General features: G+C 51.5%; 1 protein-coding gene across 11 annotated transcripts in view; it reads right to left on the reverse strand.

The window, feature by feature from the left end:
- Positions 1-23,800, reverse strand: part of LOC142492497 (uncharacterized) — a 229,331-nt gene that overhangs the window by 7,480 nt on the left and 198,051 nt on the right. For 7 of the 11 annotated variants that reach the window (XM_075595169.1, XM_075595164.1, XM_075595166.1 and 4 more), the window contains one exon: positions 11,066-11,170. In XM_075595169.1, coding sequence (XP_075451284.1) covers positions 11,066-11,170 — 105 coding nt within the window. Of the gene's footprint in view, positions 1-1,239; positions 1,334-11,065; positions 11,180-11,460; positions 11,995-23,800 lie in introns of those variants that run through there. The other 4 variants (XM_075595174.1, XM_075595173.1, XM_075595167.1 and 1 more) reach the window with 4 other exon arrangements.

The raw sequence follows: 23,800 nt of genomic DNA on the forward strand, positions 1-23,800 counted from the left end.
AAAAACCAATAACCGAACCAAATCGGACAGAAAATACCCCAAACGCTGCACGTTAACCCCAGGATGTCCAAAAAATCGGCAAAGACTCCTGGAAAGAGGGGTTTGCCGGAGTATTTTGGCGAGGGAAGATCCCGCAGGGCGGCCTCAGCAATGGCCCCCGCATCCAGAACAGGCTCCGAATCGGAGGGTGAGGGAAACCCGGGTGACCAGGGGCTTTTGCCGGTCAGACGATGCGACATTGAGAGGCTCTACCAGGACTTAAAGGACGTACTACAAGCGGAGATACGAGCCTTGGCCAAAGAAGTGGGGGGCCTGGGGACCCGGATGCATGAACTAGAAGTGAGGGTCGACACGAACTCCAAAGCGATCCAAAAAGGCACTAAAATAACGGCAGATCTACAGACCCAGATCAATGAACTACGCGACCGGCAAGAAGACGCGGAAAACAGGGATCGCCGCAACAACGTGCGCCTTCGCGGGATCCCTGAAGACATAGTGGATTGTGAGGAGTTCGTGGGGCGGTGGATGGAGCATATCTGACCAGAGTCCCCAAAGGACAAGCTATTGATGGACCGATGTCACCGGGCACTGTGCTCTAGGCCCCAGCCCAATGAACTCCCCAATGAACTCCCCAGGGACATTATAGTGCGTTTACACCACTACCGCACTCGGGAAGAGATCCTGCAGAAATCAAGAAATACTCCCTTCATGGAGTTTGAAGGAGCCAAGATCGCGGTGTATCAAGATCTTTCACCCACCACGCTGGCTCGCCGGAGGGACCTGTGGCCCATCACCAGGGTACTGAGGGAGAAAGTGGTCCGATACCGGTGGACGTTCCTCTTCGGCCTCGTGGTGATCCGAAATGGCCGTCCTATACACCTGAAAGCTGCAGAGGAAGGGAACAAATTCCTTCAGAAGCTTGGGCTAGGGGCAGCTCCCAGCACTACAACTGAGGAGCCTGAAGCTCCGGCAATGGGACCATCGTGGAACACGGTAGGAAGCCCATCCAGAGGAGGGACCACCTGAGGTGGAGACTACTAACCCTACCTTGTTAAATAAAAACCCCTAAGTTGCAAAGTTTAAAGTTTTTTGGAGCTGCATCAGCTCCGGCGAATACGCCGATGAACTTTGTATGCCCGTGCCCCCCACGCCCGAGGACCTATAGAGGACAGTCACCTGCAAAAAGCAATGCTGCAACGTGCCCCGAAGGGAAAAAGAACAATAACAGTTCCCGCTCACCTCGTGGTCCCGTCATGGCGGCCGGAGTAGCGATAGAGGGCCTCCCAGCTTGGAACGCAGGACGCGGAAGATGGGATGGCGGGAACACCTCACCAAGCGGGAAAACAGCTCAGGCAGGAGGAGCGGCTTCGGCTGCGTCTTCCTCGAGGGTCCTCCTAATCCAAAATGGCGGAGGAGGAAAGACGTCACCGGAAGGAGCGAACCCAGAGGCGGCCATCTTGGGAAGGGCGGAAATGAGAGGAACGACCATGGACACAGCGCACGGAAGTCGACGCGGTTCCAGAGGCGACAGCCGAGCGGTGACAGAGACCAGCAGCGCACGGCGGTGGCAGCGGTCCAGAGAAAGGAGCGCGGACGCGGAGAGGCGGCCCGACCATAGCTCAGCGAGATGGGAGAGAGATCGGCACAGCGGCAGATGGACGGCGGAGGGAGGAGGAACAGTTGGACGAAGCGCTGGCCCCCATAGTCAGTTAGAGAGGGGAGAAAGCGGGACGGGAGTAAGCGGACGGAGAGCAGATAGTTTAGCTAGATGTTAGCGGAAGTGAAAGGATAGGTGCAGGAGCAGGTAGAAGTACTGAGATGGTAGGGGGATGTGACTGTAAGCGAAGGGAAAGGATAAGGGAAGTGAGTGCACGTGAAAAGAAAAGCTGGGGGATGTGTACACAGAGAGGAAGGAGAAGCAGAGGAGGGAGGCATTGCAGGGGGAGCAAAGGGTACGAGGAAGTAGTCAGGAAGGTAAAGCAAGTTAAGATAAGAAGGGTATGGGAGAAAGTACGGTGACAAGGCAAGTAGAAGGATGAAGTAAGTTAAAGAAGGGGAAGAGGTGAAGGGGAGAGATGGGAGGAGCCCAGTAGCGGCGGAAAGCAAATGTAGACAGGGAAACGAATAAGGAAGAAGGGAGGAGGGGGGTAGGTAGGGAAAAGTAGTGAGTTTAAGAAGCCCGACGGTAGACAAGCAGGGTATAAAAGGTGGGCAGTGGCGCAGCGCAAGCTTGATTAGGAAGGCCACGAAAGAAGGAGAAGGTTGAGCCAATGGAAGCTGAGGTAGCTGGGCGGTGGCAAGAGGTCCCCACAGATCTAAGGAGGAGAGGGGAGAGACATGCAGGGGGCAGCGCACGAGACTGGGGGCGGGGTGCAGCTTGGGGTTAAAGTTGAAGTTATTCGTTTATCTGTGGATGTTAGCCAGACGGAGAGGGGCAGCGGGGTGTGGACCTGCCCTGATCTTCGCATGTGCTCCAAGTCGGGACTAGCCTGGGTGAGGCTAGTGGTCACCGACAAAGTCCCTGGGAGGGTCGGGTGGCAAGGGAGGGGGAGGGACGCCAAGAGGGAGTGCGGAAGAGCTCCCCCGCCGATTACCCAGGGGCTAGGATCACAGGACCGCGGTACTGGTACCAAAGTCATGTGACCAATGTTCTGATATCTGTCTTGTTGTTTGTCTCTATGTTCCCCTCCCCACCCCCCTTTTGTGTCAGCCCCCCTTTGCTTTCAGCCCCAGATACAGATCCTTCGAACCTGGAGGGAGAGAGGCGTGAGACTGGCCGGTGACAGAGCCAGCAGGAGAAAGGATCCCAACTCGGACAACAGCCGTTAAACAGAGTATCCACGACATACCGCCCAGATGAGTAATGATATTATAATGATTTCACATAATGTGAAGGGGTTCAACAGCCCCACAAAACGGAGAATTGCTTTTAGAGAATATAACCGACGGAAGGCCGACATTATTTTCCTACAGGAAACTCATTTTTCCCGCTTAAACCACCCAAAATTCCTAGACAAAAGTTACAGAACATATTATCTAGCATCCGCAGATGTCAAAAAACGGGGTGTGGCAATAATCACACATAACAGGCTTGCCCTGACCATAGACAAACAACACTCTGATCTACAAGGTAGATTCCTAATCTTGACGGGCACAATACAAGGCCAACAAGTAACATTAGCGTCCGTGTACGCCCCTTGTGAGCAAAACCCCACTTTTTTTGAGCAGTTTTTCGGTAAACTACATAAAATGGCTAAGGGAAGTATCTTCCTCGCAGGAGACCTAAATCGCACAATGGACCCTGACTTGGACAGATGCACCCAACTTAACACGGCCCACAGACAGGACCTACTAACAATACGTGACAGCCTCCATGATTGTCAGTTGACAGATGTATGGAGAGAACAACATCCAGCTGCCCGGGAATACACTTTTTACTCGCACCCCCATGACAGATATAGCCGAATAGACTACTTCCTAGTGTCAAACAGAGTGGTTCCAGTGGTAGGCCATACAGAGATCCACGAGATCTCGTGGTCCGACCATGCGCCTATTGAGCTGAGGTGCACGATGGTAGGGCTAGACAGACCTGGAGCAAACTGGAAGCATAACGAGCTTCTTCTCAAGGCCCCCGCTACCGAAAGGGCGATACGGGACCGGATAAGGGATTTCTTTAGAGAAAACATGGGAAGTGTGCAGTCGCAGGCCACGCTCTGGGAAGCCCATAAGGCTACTCTCAGGGGATTCCTTATGAACATAGCTGGTAAGCGGAAACGAGAGAAAGCGTCTAAAATAAAGGAGCTGCAGGCGAAGCTAACACTCCTCACTGCACAGCACTCCGTGGACAAAAACCAGAACACATGGCAAGAATTGATAGATACTAAGGCGGCCCTTAATTTAGTGTTATCATCCCAGGCCGAAAAGGAGTTAGCTTGGTCCAAACGCAGATTTTACGAAAAAGCCAACAAGCCAGATACCTTACTAGCCAACAAACTCCGAAACAAGCTTCCAAACTTCCGGATAGCGGCAATTAAAACACAGCAGGGTGACCTTACCTCCGATCCGAGACAGATAGTGGAAGCATTTCGGAAATACTATGCTACACTGTATGATGGAGATAAGGTTACCCACAACCAAAAAACATCAGCTACTTTAAAGAGGTTTCTGTCGGAGGCGCAGCTCCCGACCCTGGGCAGGGCTGAGAAAGAGGCCCTACATTGTGATTTCACCCTGGAAGAGATAACGGAGGTAATTAAGTCCCTCAAACCAGCCAAGGCCCCAGGTCCTGATGGCTACTCTAATTTGTATTACAAAAAATTCTGTAAGACCCTAGCCCCACAACTACTGAAATTATTTAATGGGATCCTAGAGGGGGAGCCCTTCCCGACCCAGATGCTCCAGGCGTCTATCTCAGTGATCCACAAACCCGGTAAGGACCCGGCAGACTACAAGAGCTACCGGCCAATCTCCCTGATTAATTCGGACATAAAAATCTTTTCCAAACTATTGGCAAACAGGGTGGGTAGTGTCCTTCCGGGCCTGATACACCCGGATCAAGTAGGCTTTATTGCAGGCAGACAGGCGGCAGATAACACCAGACGGATAATAGATTTGATAGATTTGGCGAAAAAGAAAAACATACCGTCAATGGTGTTAAGTCTGGACGCCGAGAAGGCATTCGATCATATCGATTGGTCTTACCTACGAGAGACGCTGGGGGTGTATGGGTTCGGAGGCCGCCTTCTAGAGGCAATAATGGCCCTATACTCAGGACCCACAGCGAGAGTAAGACACCAGGGTTTCCCTTCTGAACTATTTAACATACGGAGTGGGACCCGTCAGGGTTGCCCGCTGTCCCCATTACTTTTTGCCCTCTGTATTGAACCCCTCGCAGCCCACATCAGGTTATGCCCCAATATAACAGGAATTCAAACGGGGGAGCAACACCACAAAGCTGCGCTGTATGCAGACGACGTGATCCTAACTATCTCTAAACCGCTGACAGCCCTGCCCAATGTCTTTGAGATCCTGGGCACCTTTAGCATGGTCTCAGGGTTTAAAATTAACCAGGCCAAGTCAGAGGCGCTCAATATCAATCTGCCAAAACCAATTGAAAAACTATTAGAACTCAACTTTAATTTTAAGTGGCTACCCTCCGCAATCAAATATCTAGGGGTATATATCACCAGGGATTACAATACCTTATACAAGGCAAATTTCCCCAAGATGATGAAGAAGCTAAAGGAGGATCTCAGGGTTTGGGCGGGTTACTGGATATCATGGTTCGGCAGGATTAATAGCGTAAAGATGAACTTACTGCCCAAGCTGCTATATCTGTTTCAGACCCTACCAATCCCGTTAGTTAAATCTGAGATCCAAGCCCTTCAAGCTCACATCATCCAATTTATTTGGAATAAAAAACGCCCACGAATTGCAAAAAGCCTACTGACAAAACCAGTGGTAAAAGGAGGATTATCGGTACCTTGCTTGATGGCGTATTATAAAGCGGCACAATTAAGCCAAATCATTCAATGGCACGCGGACCCCACAAACAGAAGATGGACAGAGCTGGAAAGAGAATGTTGTGCGCCAGTGGCACTCCACGATTTGATCTGGTTACCAAAACAATGCAAAAAAAGCATTGGGACGCCGCTCTGCGCTGTAGCGAACTCCTTGGCGGTCTGGGAGACATCCAAATTGAAAGCTAACCTAACTTCACCACAAACACTAATGACCCCCCTATGGGGCAATCCGGATTTTGCTCCGGGGCTGTTGGGCGATAAATTTATAAAATGGACGCAAGCAGGGTACAATCGATTAAAGGACCTGGAGGGTGCAAGATCTATCAAGACCTTCGATATGCTTAAAGATGAATCAAATTTACCAAATCCAGAGTTATTTAGATTCCTCCAGGTCAGGGCATTCTATAACAAATTCCCCGTTCGTCCCGCACGAACTAATTTTGAACAGCTGTGTTCGAGTCCAACGGACACGAGGGGACTGACATCTCGGATGTACAGGGAGGTAGTCTGTCCGGCACAAGTAGACAGCCCCCGACTGCGATACATGCGACAATGGGAAACAGAGCTAGGGGATACTTTAGAGGACGAAGAATGGGACCACATATTGCAAGCTGCCGCAAAAAGCTCAATATGTGTCACGTTGATTAGAACGCATATAAGGTCCTAATGCGGTGGTACCATACCCCAGCTAAATTAGCTAAATTTGTCAGGGGTTATTCGCCGCTCTGCCCAAAACAGTTAGGTGAATTAGCTGACCTTAAACACATGCTGTGGTCTTGCCCAAGGGTGGCCCCGATTTGGGAAGAAATTCGAGACTGGTTGCAAGGGATTCTCGAATTAGAGATCCCCCTGGACCTGTAGCTGTTCCTTGTGGGCAGGCGGCCCCAGGACATGTCTAGAACGACATACAAATTGGTCATGCACTTCGCGACCGCCACCCGGTGTGTGATCGCAGCATTGTGGAAGCAGAATGAGATCCCAATTATCCCCAAAATTAGGAACCGAATTTGGCACGTTTGCCAGATGGAACAGTTGACGAGTTGGGTCAACGACTCTGGCACCAAATTTCTAAAAGTCTGGGACCCGTGGTTAGCCCAAACCAACATCCCAGGGGTGGACGCCGCCACAATTTTGCACTAATAAGAACAAATGCGTTCTCCTTGGACGGGACAGACTGGACACGGACGTAGGGATACACTAGACAGAGCCACCCAGCAGTCACATTATGCGGTAAGGTCAGTGGAGACAGGACACAGTCACTCCGGGTCGTACGGACCCATCTCCAGAGCTTTGCAAGATCACCCCCCCCTCCTCCCCCTCACCCTCTGTGTACCCCCCCCAGTCTTGTGAGTCGAGTATGTCTTGTCTTGTTTCCCTTTATGTTGTTCGTCTGATGCTGTTAGTGTTGACAGCTGTTAAAAGTGGAATGTCTGTAATGTACGCCTATGGGAGGTGCGATTCTGTATACCTGATATCCACAAATAAAAAGTGAAAGTTGAAAAAAAAGTGAGGAAAAGAATTGAGTGTGAGATGCGGGATTTGATCGGAAGCCAGGAGAGGGATTTCAGGAGGGGAGATGCTGAGACAGATCTAGGAAAGAGTAGAATGATTCTGGCAGCAGCGTTTAGGATAGATTGTAGGGGAGACAGGTGAGAGGCAGGAAGGCCGGACAGCAGGAGGTTACAGTAATCAAGACGGGAGAGAATGAGGGCCTGAGTCAGAGTTTTAGCAGTCGAGCAACAGAGGAAAGGATGTATCTTTGTTATATTGCGGAGGAAAAAGCGACAGGTTTTAGATATGGGTTTCGTCCCAAACACTCCACCGTAACTACCCTGCTAAAAGTTTGCAATGAAATCCAGTGTGGAATGGAACGGGGACAACTCACTGGTGCAGTATTCCTAGATTTTGCAAAGGCTTTTGACACAGTTGATCATGCTATCCTGCTTAACAAACTCCAGAGCTCTGGAATAGGGAAACATGCTTTAAATTGGTTTCAGTCCTACCTATCAGGAAGATCCCAACATCCATCTCAGGCTCTAACTCCAACCCCCTGGATATCACCTGTGGTGTCCCGCAAGGCTCTGTTCTGGGGCCCCTACTCTTCTCAGTATTCATTAATGATCTTCCCACAGCTTGTAAGGAAGCCTCAATACACATGTATGCAGATGACACAATCCTGTATGCACACAGCCATAGCCTCTCTGACCTTCAACACATACTTCAGTCTGACTTTTTGAGACTCGAAAACTGGATTTCCCAAAACAAACTGTTTTTAAACACTGACAAGACTGTAACAATGTTATTTGGAACCAAGACTAAATTTTTAAAGCTTCCAGTGACTGAGCTCCTGATTAGAACCAACGCTAACACCACCCTAACACTAGTTTTAAATACCTGGGCTTATGGTTTGACTCCCACTTAACATTCGGGATGCACATTGATGCCCTGACAACCAAGACCTATGCCAAACTAGGGGTACTTTACAGGAACAAATCCTCTCTAAGTCTCCTGGTCAGAAAGCGTATCGCACAGCAGATGCTAATGCCAATTATTGACTATGGAGACATAGTATATGGCTCGGCTCCTCAAACCCACCTTAGCAAACTTGACACCCTCTACAATTCAATTTGTCGTTTTGTTCTCCAACGCAACTACAACACACATCACTGCGAAATGCTCAAAGAACTAGATTGGTCATCACTCGAGTCTAGGCGCAAAGTTCACCTTTCCTGTCTTGCCTTTAAATTCTTCATGGGCAAGCTACCCAGCTACCTGAACAAGCTCCTCACCCCTACCACATGCAGCACCTATCCTCTGAGATCAGACTCCAAAAGACTGTTCATGATCCCAAGGCTCAACAAAGTATCCGGCCGCTCCTCCTTCTCTTACCGTGCACCCCAAAACTGGAACACCTACCGGAGACTCTCACATCCACCACCAGCTTAAGTTCTTTCAAATCTAAGGCTGTCTCACATTTTAATCTGGTCTGTAACTGTTACATACGCCTATAATATATATTATCTGTAACTGTTACATACGCCTATAATATATATTACTAGCTGATATACCCGGCGTTGCCCGGGCGTGGAAGGGCAGGGGGCATGGAGTGGAAGGGCAGGGGGCATGGAGTGGAAGGGCGGGGGGGGGGGGCAAAAGGTAGGTAGGGGGGGGGCAAAGGGCAGGGAGGGGGGGCAAAGGGCAGGGAGGGGGGGCAAAGGGCAGGCGGAGGGAGGGCAGGGGGGCAAAGCCCGGGAAACGGAGACACGGGGAGTGGAGGAGGTGCGCGCGGGTCACAATGACTTGGATTTCAGCCTGATGTTCGGGGAGGAAGAGGCGGACCGGCGGGTAAGAGACCGGGAGATGTGCTGCTAACAGTGTGTGTGTGTGTGTCCCTGTGTGTGTGTCCTTTGGCCTGTCACTCCGCCTCAGGCCAATGAGAGGTGTGCGGGGGCGGCCCAAGGGACCAATGAGATTTCCCCTAGGGACAGAGGCCATGCAGACAGACATACAGTGCTTTCACTAATATAGTATAAGATCTGTAACTGTGCACGCAATGTCTTGTATATAATGTACACCCTGCTCATTATGTAACTGTATCTGTAACCATGTATTATCTGTCTTACTCTGTGCCCAGGACGTACGTGAAAACGAGAGGTAACTCTCACTGTATTACTTCCTGGTAAAAATATTTTATAAATAAATAAATCTGCGGTCTGCAGCTGACTTTTCTTGGTGCGGGGGGGGGGGGGGGGCCGGCGTGGCCAAAGCGGGTCGGGAGGGGGCGCGGCTATGATGTGGGGTTGGGGGGAGGAAACGTGTTGGCAAACCCTCCCACCCCTCTCCTTCAACCGACGAGGAACCGGGGGCAGGAGGGGGAGGCGGTGCCATGCGGGAGCCCCACGCGCCCACAAGCTGGCTCCTTCACAGCTCCCCCGGGGGGATCGGGGGCTGGGGGACACCTCCCCGCGCCACCCACTGAACCACCAATGCCTGCCTCTCCCCAGCTTCCCCCCCACGCTCAATCCCCCCAGAGTGGGAAAGAATGGGGCCAGCCACGCTACCGCTAATCCACCCCCCATCCCCCTCCCCGCGCGCTTACCTCTGGCCTGGGCAGCAGCCACAAGGATCGGAGGCAGAGGGGGGGGGGGCACACAACTTACTGACCCCGCTCTCACTTCCCTGCCCGAGCGGGCAGCAGCCACAAGGATCGGAGGCAGAGGGGGGGGGGGCACACAACTTACTGACCCCGCTCTCACTTCCCTGCCCGAGCGGGCAGCAGCCACAAGGATCGGAGGCAGAGGGGGGGGGGGCACACACAACTTACTGACCCCGCTCTCACTTCCCTGCCCGAGCGGGCAGCAGCCACAAGGATCGGAGGCAGAGGGGGGGGGGGCACACACAACTTACTGACCCCACTCTCACTTCCCTGCCCGAGCGGGCAGCGGCCGCGGGGATCGGGGGCAGGGTGGGGGGGGCCCCACACAACTTACTGACCCCGCTCTCACTTCCCTGCCCGAGCGGGCAGCAGCCGTGGGTATCGGGGGCAGGGTGGGGGGGGCCCCACACAACTTACTGACCCCACTCTCACTTCCCTGCCCGAGCGGGCAGCAGCCACAAGGATCGGAGGCAGAGGGGGGGGGGCCCACACAACTTACTGACCCCGCTCTCACTTCCCTGCCCGAGCGGGCAGCAGCCGCGGGGATCGGGGGAAGAGGGGGGGGGGGGCACACAACTTACTGACCCCACTCTCACTTCCCTGCCCGAGCGGGCAGCAGCCGCGGGGATCGGGGGAAGAGGGGGACCCGGGCAGCAAAAAGTTAAAATAAATGAGAGACGTGGAGAGGGGCTGTAAACACACAACACAATATATATACATCCATACACACACACACTTCCCCGCCCCCCACGAAGCTGACAACTCCAGACCCGTCTCTGATTGGCTCACAGCCACACCACGTGACGCGTCACTGCTCGGGATCTCAATTCTCTTGTATCCCCTAGCGGCTGACGCGTCACAGCGTGTAGTGAGCCGTGTAGCGAGGGGGGACTGGGACCGGCTCGGGAGGATACAGGTGATGGTGAGTAACGCGGCCGCGCACGCCGCCGGACGCAGTGGGACGAAAGCCTAAGCCATGCATTCACCTCCCTGATCTCTGACGGTCTCCCTGCGGCACTGGTAGGATTTCAGAAAATACTACCTTGGAGGTCCTTGCCTTAAGCTTTTCGCCTAGATCCCTGTAATCATTGTTTAGGACCCTCCATCTATCTCTAACTTTGTCATTGGTGCCAACGTGTACCAAGACCGCCGGGTCAATCCCAGCCCCAAACCCCCAACAATCTGTCTACCCGATCCGCAATGTGCCGAACCCGAGCACCCGGGAGACAACAAACTGTTCGGTTCATGCGGTCATGATTCATGATTCATGATTCATGCGGTCATCGGCAACAGATTTCCCTATCTACCTTCTTAATAATGGAGTCCCCTACCACCACATACTTTCACCAAATTGAATAAAGACAGGTGCGGATATAAGGGTACTTACCCCCAACAGGTAATGAATGTATTTCCCTCTTTATCGGGGCGAGATGTTCCTCAGCGTTCGGCTCTTCTCTCTCTGACTTAATCTGTAACCTCTCCGGAACAATCCCTGGGAAACCTGGCAATAAGAAATGGAAATGCCCCGTGTAAAGCTGGGAGTGGGGCTCTTATAGTGCTATCACCTCCTCTGATATTGGGGTAATACCCGTCGGGAAGAAATCCCTCACTCGCCCTTCTGGCAGAAATCCCTTACAGAGATGGGACATGAGGTGTTACCTGCTAGCGGCTCTATAAGGACACAAGATTAATTAGTTTGGGTGTGTGACTCACATAATGCAAAATACCCCGATATTCCCACCGTGCAGATCTCAGCGCCCCCACAATATCTGCTATACTCACTTAGCACGTGGGGATCCATGCCGGTAGTGGGCAGCACCCCTCTGTCCGTGCCGGTAGTGGGCAGCGCCCCTCTGTCCATGCTGGTAGTGGGCAGTGCCCCTCTGTCCGTGCAGGTAGTGGGCAGCACCCCTCTGTCCGTGCAGGTAGTGGGCAGCACCCCTCTGTCCGTGCAGGTAGTGGGCAGCACCCCTCTGTCCATGCCGGTAGTGGGCAGCGCTCCTCTGTCCGTGCTGGTAGTGGGCAGCGCCCCTCTGTCCATGCTGGTAGTGGGCAGCACCCCTCTGTCCGTGCTGGTAGTGGGCAGCGCCCCTCTGTCCATGCTGGTAGTGGGCAGTGCCCCTCTGTCTATGCTGGTAGTGGGCAGTGCCCCTCTGTCCATGCTGGTAGTGGGCAGCGCCCCTCTGTCCATGCTGGTAGTGGGCAGATCCCCTCTGTCCTCCCTCACTGCCCCAAGCACATTAGTGTCTTTAGCTGCAGCTCTCAGGAGGCCCCCGGGGGGGGGACACAGATAATGAATGGCTGCAGGTCCCAGTCCTATTGAAGAGAAGAGGACATGTCACAGGATTGTCATATCCTCCCTGTATCCCCCCAGCACAGGCTGCAGCTCCCATACACATGTATGTAAGAGACACATATAGAGGGGTACAGCTGATATGTGAGTATATTGCAGGATTACCTGCTCCTTGCTGCTCCCTGTGATTACCCCCTGTATCCCCCCAGCACATTAGTGTCTGTGCCAGGCTGCAGCTCCCATACACATGTATGTAAGAGACACATATAGAGGGGTACAGCTGATATGTGAGTATATTGCAGGATTACCTGCTCCTTGTTGCTCCCCGTGATTACCCCCTGTATCCCCCCAGCATATTAGTGTCTGTGCCAGGCTGCAGCTCCCATACACATGTATGTAAGAGACACATATAGAGGGGTACAGCTGATATGTGAGTATATTGCAGGGTTACCTGCTCCTTGCTGCTCCCTGTGATTACCCCCTGTATCCCCCCCAGCACATTAGTGTCTGTGCCAGGCTGCAGCTCCCATACACATGTATGTAAGAGACACATATAGAGGGGTACAGCTGATATGTGAGTATATTGCAGGGTTACCTGCTCCTTGCTGCTCCCTGTGATTACCCCCTGTATCCCCCCCAGCACATTAGTGTCTGTGCCAGGCTGCAGGTCCCATACACATGTATGTAAGAGACACATATAGAGGGGTACAGCTGATATGTGAGTATATTGCAGGATTACCTGCTCCTTGTTGCTCCCCGTGATTACCCCCTGTATCCCCCCCAGCACATTAGTGTCTGTGCCAGGCTGCAGCTCCCATACACATGTATGTAAGAGACACATATAGAGGGGTACAGCTGATATGTGAGTATATTGCAGGATTACCTGCTCCTTGCTGCTCCCTGTGATTACCCCCTGTATCCCCCCAGCACATTAGTGTCTGTGCCAGGCTGCAGCTCCCATACACATGTATGTAAGAGACACATATAGAGGGGTACAGCTGATATGTGAGTATATTGCAGGGTTACCTGCTCCTTGCTGCTGCCTGTGATTACCCCCTGTATCCCCCCAGCACATTAGTGTCTGTGCCAGGCTGCAGCTCCCATACACATGTATGTAAGAGACACATATAGAGGGGTACAGCTGATATGTGAGTATATTGCAGGGTTACCTGCTCCTTGCTGCTGCCTGTGATTACCCCCTGTATCCCCCCCAGCACATTAGTGTCTGTGCCAGGCTGCAGCTCCCATACACATGTATGTAAGAGACACATATAGAGGGGTACAGCTGATATGTGAGTATATTGCAGGGTTACCTGCTCCTTGCTGCTGCCTGTGATTACCCCCTGTATCCCCCCAGCACATTAGTGTCTGTGCCAGGCTGCAGCTCCCATACACATGTATGTAAGAGACACATATAGAGGGGTACAGCTGATATGTGAGTATATTGCAGGGTTACCTGCTCCTTGCTGCTGCCTGTGATTACCCCTGTATCCCCCCCCAGCACATTAGTGTCTGTGCCAGGCTGCAGCTCCCATACACATGTATGTAAGAGACACATATAGAGGGGTACAGCTGATATGTGAGTATATTGCAGGATTACCTGCTCCTTGCTGCTCCCTGTGATTACCCCCTGTATCCCCCCCAGCACATTAGTGTCTGTGCCAGGCTGCAGCTCCCATACACATGTATGTAAGAGACACATATAGAGGGGTACAGCTGATATGTGAGTATATTGCAGGATTACCTGCTCCTTGCTGCTCCCTGTGATTACCCCCTGTATCCCCCCCAGCACATTAGTGTCTGTGCCAGGCTGCAGCTCCCATACACATGTATGTAAGAGACACATATAGAGGGGTACAGCTGATATGTGAGTATATTGCAGGGTTACCTGCTCCTTGCTGCTCCCTGTGATTACCCCCTGTATCCCCCCCAGCACATTAGTGTCTGTGCCAGGCTGCAGCTCCCATACACATGTATGTAAGAGACACATATAGAGGGGTACAGCTGATATGTGAGTATATTGCAGGATTACCTGCTCCTTGCTGCTGCCTGTGATTACCCCCTGTATCCCCCCCAGCACATTAGTGTCTGTGCCAGGCTGCAGCTCCCATACACATGTATGTAAGAGACACATATAGAGGGGTACAGCTGATATGTGAGTATATTGCAGGGTTACCTGCTCCTTGCTGCTCCCTGTGATTACCCCTGTATCCCCCCAGCACATTAGTGTCTGTGCCAGGCTGCAGCTCTCTCACACATGTATGTAAGAGACACATATAGAGGGGTACAGCTGATATGTGAGTATATTGCAGGGTTACCTGCTCCTTGCTGCTCCCTGTGATTACCCCCTGTATCCCCCCAGCACATTAGTGTCTGTGCCAGGCTGCAGCTCCCATACACATGTATGTAAGAGACACATATAGAGGGGTACAGCTGATATGTGAGTATATTGCAGGATTACCTGCTCCTTGCTGCTGCCTGTGATTACCCCCTGTATCCCCCCCAGCACATTAGTGTCTGTGCCAGGCTGCAGCTCCCATACACATGTATGTAAGAGACACATATAGAGGGGTACAGCTGATATGTGAGTATATTGCAGGGTTACCTGCTCCTTGCTGCTCCCTGTGATTACCCCCTGTATCCCCCCCAGCACATTAGTGTATGTGCCAGGCTGCAGCTCCCATACACATGTATGTAAGAGACACATATAGAGGGGTACAGCTGATATGTGAGTATATTGCAGGATTACCTGCTCCTTGCTGCTCCCTGTGATTACCCCCTGTATCCCCCCCAGCACATTAGTGTCTGTGCCAGGCTGCAGCTCCCATACACATGTATGTAAGAGACACATATAGAGGGGTACAGCTGATATGTGAGTATATTGCAGGATTACCTGCTCCTTGCTGCTCCCTGTGATTATCCCCTGTATCCCCCCCCAGCACATTAGTGTCTGTGCCAGGCTGCAGCTCCCATACACATGTATGTAAGAGACACATATAGAGGGGTACAGCTGATATGTGAGTATATTGCAGGGTTACCTGCTCCTTGCTGCTGCCTTTGATTACCCCCTGTATCCCCCCTGCACATTAGTGTCTGTGCCAGGCTGCAGCTCCCATACACATGTATGTAAGAGACACATATAGAGGGGTACAGCTGATATGTGAGTATATTGCAGGGTTACCTGCTCCTTGCTGCTCCCTGTGATTACCCCCTGTATCCCCCCCCAGCACATTAGTGTCTGTGCCAGGCTGCAGCTCCCATACACATGTATGTAAGAGACACATATAGAGGGGTACAGCTGATATGTGAGTATATTGCAGGATTACCTGCTCCTTGCTGCTGCCTGTGATTACCCCCTGTATCCCCCCCCAGCACATTAGTGTCTGTGCCAGGCTGCAGCTCCCATACACATGTATGTAAGAGACACATATAGAGGGGTACAGCTGATATGTGAGTATATTGCAGGATTACCTGCTCCTTGCTGCTCCCTGTGATTACCCCCTGTATCCCCCCAGCACATTAGTGTCTGTGCCAGGCTGCAGCTCCCATACACATGTATGTAAGAGACACATATAGAGGGGTACAGCTGATATGTGAGTATATTGCAGGGTTACCTGCTCCTTGCTGCTCCCTGTGATTACCCCTGTATCCCCCCCCAGCACATTAGTGTCTGTGCCAGGCTGCAGCTCCCATACACATGTATGTAAGAGACACATATAGAGGGGTACAGCTGATATGTGAGTATATTGCAGGATTACCTGCTCCTTGCTGCTCCCTGTGATTACCCCCTGTATCCCCCCCAGCACATTAGTGTCTGTGCCAGGCTGCAGCTCCCATACACATGTATGTAAGAGACACATATAGAGGGGTACAGCTGATATGTGAGTATATTGCAGGATTACCTGCTCCTTGCTGCTGCCTGTGATTACCCCTGTATCCCCCCCCAGCACATTAGTGTCTGTGCCAGGCTGCAGCTCCCATACACATGTATGTAAGAGACACATATAGAGGGGTACAGCTGATATGTGAGTATATTGCAGGATTACCTGCTCCTTGCTGCTCCCTGTGATTACCCCCTGTATCCCCCCCAGCACATTAGTGTCTGTGCCAGGCTGCAGCTCCCATACACATGTATGTAAGAGACACATATAGAGGGGTACAGCTGATATGTGAGTATATTGCAGGATTACCTGCTCCTTGCTGCTCCCTGTGATTACCCCCTGTATCCCCCCCAGCACATTAGTGTCTGTGCCAGGCTGCAGCTCCCATACACATGTATGTAAGAGACACATATAGAGGGGTACAGCTGATATGTGAGTATATTGCAGGGTTACCTGCTCCTTGCTGCTCCCTGTGATTACCCCCTGTATCCCCCCCAGCACATTAGTGTCTGTGCCAGGCTGCAGCTCCCATACACATGTATGTAAGAGACACATATAGAGGGGTACAGCTGATATGTGAGTATATTGCAGGATTACCTGCTCCTTGCTGCTGCCTGTGATTACCCCCTGTATCCCCCCCAGCACATTAGTGTCTGTGCCAGGCTGCAGCTCCCATACACATGTATGTAAGAGACACATATAGAGGGGTACAGCTGATATGTGAGTATATTGCAGGGTTACCTGCTCCTTGCTGCTCCCTGTGATTACCCCCTGTATCCCCCCAGCACATTAGTGTCTGTGCCAGGCTGCAGCTCCCATACACATGTATGTAAGAGACACATATAGAGGGGTACAGCTGATATGTGAGTATATTGCAGGATTACCTGCTCCTTGCTGCTGCCTGTGATTACCCCCTGTATCCCCCCCAGCACATTAGTGTCTGTGCCAGGCTGCAGCTCCCATACACATGTATGTAAGAGACACATATAGAGGGGTACAGCTGATATGTGAGTATATTGCAGGGTTACCTGCTCCTTGCTGCTCCCTGTGATTACCCCCTGTATCCCCCCCAGCACATTAGTGTATGTGCCAGGCTGCAGCTCCCATACACATGTATGTAAGAGACACATATAGAGGGGTACAGCTGATATGTGAGTATATTGCAGGATTACCTGCTCCTTGCTGCTCCCTGTGATTACCCCCTGTATCCCCCCCAGCACATTAGTGTCTGTGCCAGGCTGCAGCTCCCATACACATGTATGTAAGAGACACATATAGAGGGGTACAGCTGATATGTGAGTATATTGCAGGATTACCTGCTCCTTGCTGCTCCCTGTGATTATCCCCTGTATCCCCCCCCAGCACATTAGTGTCTGTGCCAGGCTGCAGCTCCCATACACATGTATGTAAGAGACACATATAGAGGGGTACAGCTGATATGTGAGTATATTGCAGGGTTACCTGCTCCTTGCTGCTGCCTGTGATTACCCCCTGTATCCCCCCTGCACATTAGTGTCTGTGCCAGGCTGCAGCTCCCATACACATGTATGTAAGAGACACATATAGAGGGGTACAGCTGATATGTGAGTATATTGCAGGGTTACCTGCTCCTTGCTGCTCCCTGTGATTACCCCCTGTATCCCCCCCCAGCACATTAGTGTCTGTGCCAGGCTGCAGCTCCCATACACATGTATGTAAGAGACACATATAGAGGGGTACAGCTGATATGTGAGTATATTGCAGGGTTACCTGCTCCTTGCTGCTCCCTGTGATTACCCCTGTATCCCCCCCCAGCACATTAGTGTCTGTGCCAGGCTGCAGCTCCCATACACATGTATGTAAGAGACACATATAGAGGGGTACAGCTGATATGTGAGTATATTGCAGGATTACCTGCTCCTTGCTGCTCCCTGTGATTACCCCCTGTATCCCCCCCAGCACATTAGTGTCTGTGCCAGGCTGCAGCTCCCATACACATGTATGTAAGAGACACATATAGAGGGGTACAGCTGATATGTGAGTATATTGCAGGATTACCTGCTCCTTGCTGCTGCCTGTGATTACCCCTGTATCCCCCCCCAGCACATTAGTGTCTGTGCCAGGCTGCAGCTCCCATACACATGTATGTAAGAGACACATATAGAGGGGTACAGCTGATATGTGAGTATATTGCAGGATTACCTGCTCCTTGCTGCTCCCTGTGATTACCCCCTGTATCCCCCCCAGCACATTAGTGTCTGTGCCAGGCTGCAGCTCCCATACACATGTATGTAAGAGACACATATAGAGGGGTACAGCTGATATGTGAGTATATTGCAGGATTACCTGCTCCTTGCTGCTCCCTGTGATTACCCCCTGTATCCCCCCCAGCACATTAGTGTCTGTGCCAGGCTGCAGCTCCCATACACATGTATGTAAGAGACACATATAGAGGGGTACAGCTGATATGTGAGTATATTGCAGGGTTACCTGCTCCTTGCTGCTCCCTGTGATTACCCCCTGTATCCCCCCAGCACATTAGTGTCTGTGCCAGGCTGCAGCTCCCATACACATGTATGTAAGAGACACATATAGAGGGGTACAGCTGATATGTGAGTATATTGCAGGGTTACCTGCTCCTTGCTGCTCCCTGTGATTACCCCCTGTATCCCCCCAGCACATTAGTGTCTGTGCCAGGCTGCAGCTCCCATACACATGTATGTAAGAGACACATATAGAGGGGTACAGCTGATATGTGAGTATATTGCAGGATTACCTGCTCCTTGCTGCTCCCTGTGATTACCCCCTGTATCCCCCCCAGCACATTAGTGTCTGTGCCAGGCTGCAGCTCCCATACACATGTATGTAAGAGACACATATAGAGGGGTACAGCTGATATGTGAGTATATTGCAGGATTACCTGCTCCTTGCTGCTCCCTGTGATTACCCCCTGTATCCCCCCCAGCACATTAGTGTCTGTGCCAGGCTGCAGCTCCCATACACATGTATGTAAGAGACACATATAGAGGGGTACAGCTGATATGTGAGTATATTGCAGGATTACCTGCTCCTTGCTGCTCCCTGTGATTACCCCCTGTATCCCCCCCAGCACATTAGTGTCTGTGCCAGGCTGCAGCTCCCATACACATGTATGTAAGAGACACATATAGAGGGGTACAGCTGATATGTGAGTATATTGCAGGATTACCTGCTCCTTGCTGCTGCCTCTGATTACCCCCTGTATCCCCCCAGCACATTAGTGTCTGTGCCAGGCTGCAGCTCCCATACACATGTATGTAAGAGACACATATAGAGGGGTACAGCCGATATGTGAGTATATTGCAGGGTTACCTGCTCCTTGCTGCTCCCTGTGATTACCCCCTGTATCCCCCCCAGCACATTAGTGTCTGTGCCAGGCTGCAGCTCCCATACACATGTATGTAAGAGACACATATAGAGGGGTACAGCTGATATGTGAGTATATTGCAGGGTTACCTGCTCTTTGCTGCTCCCTGTGATTACCCCCTGTATCCCCCCCAGCACATTAGTGTCTGTGCCAGGCTGCAGCTCCCATACACATGTATGTAAGAGACACATATAGAGGGGTACAGCTGATATGTGAGTATATTGCAGGATTACCTGCTCCTTGCTGCTGCCTGTGATTACCCCCTGTATCCCCCCAGCACATTAGTGTCTGTGCCAGGCTGCAGCTCCCATACACATGTATGTAAGAGACACATATAGAGGGGTACAGCTGATATGTGAGTATATTGCAGGGTTACCTGCTCCTTGCTGCTGCCTGTGATTACCCCCTGTATCCCCCCCAGCACATTAGTGTCTGTGCCAGGCTGCAGCTCCCACACACGTGTATGTAAGAGACACATATAGAGGGGTACAGCTGATATGTGAGTATATTGCAGGGTTACCTGCTCCTTGCTGCTCCCTGTGATTACCCCCTGTATCCCCCCAGCACATTAGTGTCTGTGCCAGGCTGCAGCTCCCATACACATGTATGTAAGAGACACATATAGAGGGGTACAGCTGATATGTGAGTATATTGCAGGGTTACCTGCTCCTTGCTGCTGCCTGTGATTACCCCCTGTATCCCCCCCAGCACATTAGTGTCTGTGCCAGGCTGCAGCCCCCATACACATGTATGTAAGAGACACATATAGAGGGGTACAGCTGATATGTGAGTATATTGCAGGATTACCTGCTCCTTGCTGCTGCCTGTGATTACCCCCTGTATCCCCCCAGCACATTAGTGTCTGTGCCAGGCTGCAGCTCCCATACACATGTATGTAAGAGATACATATAGAGGGGTACAGCTGATATGTGAGTATATTGCAGGGTTACCTGCTCCTTGCTGCTCCCTGTGATTACCCCCTGTATCCCCCCCAGCACATTAGTGTCTGTGCCAGGCTGCAGCTCCCATACACATGTATGTAAGAGACACATATAGAGGGGTACAGCTGATATGTGAGTATATTGCAGGGTTACCTGCTCCTTGCTGCTCCCTGTGATTACCCCCTGTATCCCCCCCAGCACATTAGTGTCTGTGCCAGGCTGCAGCTCCCATACACATGTATGTAAGAGACACATATAGAGGGGTACAGCTGATATGTGAGTATATTGCAGGATTACCTGCTCCTTGCTGCTCCCTGTGATTACCCCCTGTATCCCCCCCAGCACATTAGTGTCTGTGCCAGGCTGCAGCTCCCATACACATGTATGTAAGAGACACATATAGAGGGGTACAGCTGATATGTGAGTATATTGCAGGATTACCTGCTCCTTGCTGCTCCCTGTGATTACCCCCTGTATCCCCCCCAGCACATTAGTGTCTGTGCCAGGCTGCAGCTCCCATACACATGTATGTAAGAGACACATATAGAGGGGTACAGCTGATATGTGAGTATATTGCAGGATTACCTGCTCCTTGCTGCTCCCTGTGATTACCCCCTGTATCCCCCCAGCACATTAGTGTCTGTGCCAGGCTGCAGCTCCCATACACGTGTATGTAAGAGACACATATAGAGGGGTACAGCTGATATGTGAGTATATTGCAGGGTTACCTGCTCCTTGCTGCTGCCTGTGATTACCCCCTGTATCCCCCCCCAGCACATTAGTGTCTGTGCCAGGCTGCAGCTCCCATACACATGTATGTAAGAGACACATATAGAGGGGTACAGCTGATATGTGAGTATATTGCAGGGTTACCTGCTCCTTGCTGCTCCCTGTGATTACCCCCTGTATCCCCCCCAGCACATTAGTGTCTGTGCCAGGCTGCAGCTCCCATACACATGTATGTAAGAGACACATATAGAGGGGTACAGCTGATATGTGAGTATATTGCAGGATTACCTGCTCCTTGCTGCTCCCTGTGATTACCCCCTGTATCCCCCCCAGCACATTAGTGTCTGTGCCAGGCTGCAGCTCCCATACACATGTATGTAAGAGACACATATAGAGGGGTACAGCTGATATGTGAGTATATTGCAGGGTTACCTGCTCCTTGCTGCTCCCTGTGATTACCCCCTGTATCCCCCCCAGCACATTGGTGTCTGTGCCAGGCTGCAGCTCCCATACACATGTATGTAAGAGACACATATAGAGGGGTACAGCTGATATGTGAGTATATTGCAGGGTTACCTGCTCCTTGCTGCTCCCTGTGATTACCCCCTGTATCCCCCCAGCACATTAGTGTCTGTGCCAGGCTGCAGCTCCCATACACATGTATGTAAGAGACACATATAGAGGGGTACAGCTGATATGTGAGTATATTGCAGGGTTACCTGCTCCTTGCTGCTCCCTGTGATTACCCCTGTATCCCCCCCAGCACATTAGTGTCTGTGCCAGGCTGCAGCTCCCATACACATGTATGTAAGAGACACATATAGAGGGGTACAGCTGATATGTGAGTATATTGCAGGATTACCTGCTCCTTGCTGCTGCCTGTGATTACCCCCTGTATCCCCCCAGCACATTAGTGTCTGTGCCAGGCTGCAGCTCCCATACACATGTATGTAAGAGACACATATAGAGGGGTACAGCTGATATGTGAGTATATTGCAGGATTACCTGCTCCTTGCTGCTCCCTGTGATTACCCCCTGTATCCCCCCCAGCACATTAGTGTCTGTGCCAGGCTGCAGCTCCCATACACATGTATGTAAGAGACACATATAGAGGGGTACAGTTGATATGTGAGTATATTACAGGATTACCTGCTCCTTGCTGCTCCCTGTGATTACCCCCTGTATCCCCCCCAGCACATTAGTGTCTGTGCCAGGCTGCAGCTCCCATACATATGTATGTAAGAGACACATATAGAGGGGTACAGCTGATATGTGAGTATATTGCAGGGTTACCTGCTCCTTGCTGCTCCCTGTGATTACCCCCTGTATCCCCCCAGCACATTAGTGTCTGTGCCAGGCTGCAGCTCCCATACACATGTATGTAAGAGACACATATAGAGGGGTACAGTTGATATGTGAGTATATTGCAGGATTACCTGCTCCTTGCTGCTCCCTGTGATTACCCCCTGTATCCCCCCCAGCACATTAGTGTCTGTGCCAGGCTGCAGCTCCCATACATATGTATGTAAGAGACACATATAGAGGGGTACAGTTGATATGTGAGAATATTGCAGGGTTACCTGCTCCTTGCTGCTCCCTGTGATTACCCCCTGTATCCCCCCAGCACATTAGTGTCTGTGCCAGGCTGCAGCTCCCATACACATGTATGTAAGAGACACATATAGAGGGGTACAGCTGATATGTGAGTATATTGCAGGATTACCTGCTCCTTGCTGCTCCCTGTGATTACCCCCTGTATCCCCCCAGCACATTAGTGTCTGTGCCAGGCTGCAGCTCCCATACACATGTATGTAAGAGACACATATAGAGGGGTACAGCTGATATGTGAGTATATTGCAGGATTACCTGCGCCTTGCTGCTGCCTGTGATTACCCCCTGTATCCCCCCCAGCACATTAGTGTCTGTGCCAGGCTGCAGCTCCCATACACATGTATGTAAGAGACACATATAGAGGGGTACAGCTGATATGTGAGTATATTGCAGGGTTACCTGCTCCTTGCTGCTCCCTGTGATTACCCCCTGTATCCCCCCCAGCACATTAGTGTCTGTGCCAGGCTGCAGCTCCCATACACATGTATGTAAGAGACACATATAGAGGGGTACAGCTGATATGTGAGTATATTGCAGGGTTACCTGCTCCTTGCTGCTCCCTGTGATTACCCCCTGTATCCCCCCCAGCACATTAGTGTCTGTGCCAGGCTGCAGCTCCCATACACATGTATGTAAGAGACACATATAGAGGGGTACAGCTGATATGTGAGTATATTGCAGGGTTACCTGCTCCTTGCTGCTCCCTGTGATTACCCCCTGTATCCCCCCAGCACATTAGTGTCTGTGCCAGGCTGCAGCTCCCATACACATGTATGTAAGAGACACATATAGAGGGGTACAGCTGATATGTGAGTATATTGCAGGGTTACCTGCTCCTTGCTGCTCCCTGTGATTACCCCCTGTATCCCCCCCAGCACATTAGTGTCTGTGCCAGGCTGCAGCTCCCATACACATGTATGTAAGAGACACATATAGAGGGGTACAGCTGATATGTGAGTATATTGCAGGGTTACCTGCTCCTTGCTGCTCCCTGTGATTACCCCCTGTATCCCCCCCAGCACATTAGTGTCTGTGCCAGGCTGCAGCTCCCATACACATGTATGTAAGAGACACATATAGAGGGGTACAGCTGATATGTGAGTATATTGCAGGATTACCTGCTCCTTGCTGCTCCCTGTGATTACCCCCTGTATCCCCCCCAGCACATTAGTGTCTGTGCCAGGCTGCAGCTCCCATACACATGTATGTAAGAGACACATATAGAGGGGTACAGCTGATATGTGAGTATATTGCAGGATTACCTGCTCCTTGCTGCTCCCTG

This window comes from Ascaphus truei, chromosome 4 (assembly GCF_040206685.1).
Source record: "Ascaphus truei isolate aAscTru1 chromosome 4, aAscTru1.hap1, whole genome shotgun sequence".
In the NCBI taxonomy this organism is placed as follows: Eukaryota; Metazoa; Chordata; class Amphibia; order Anura; family Ascaphidae; genus Ascaphus; species Ascaphus truei.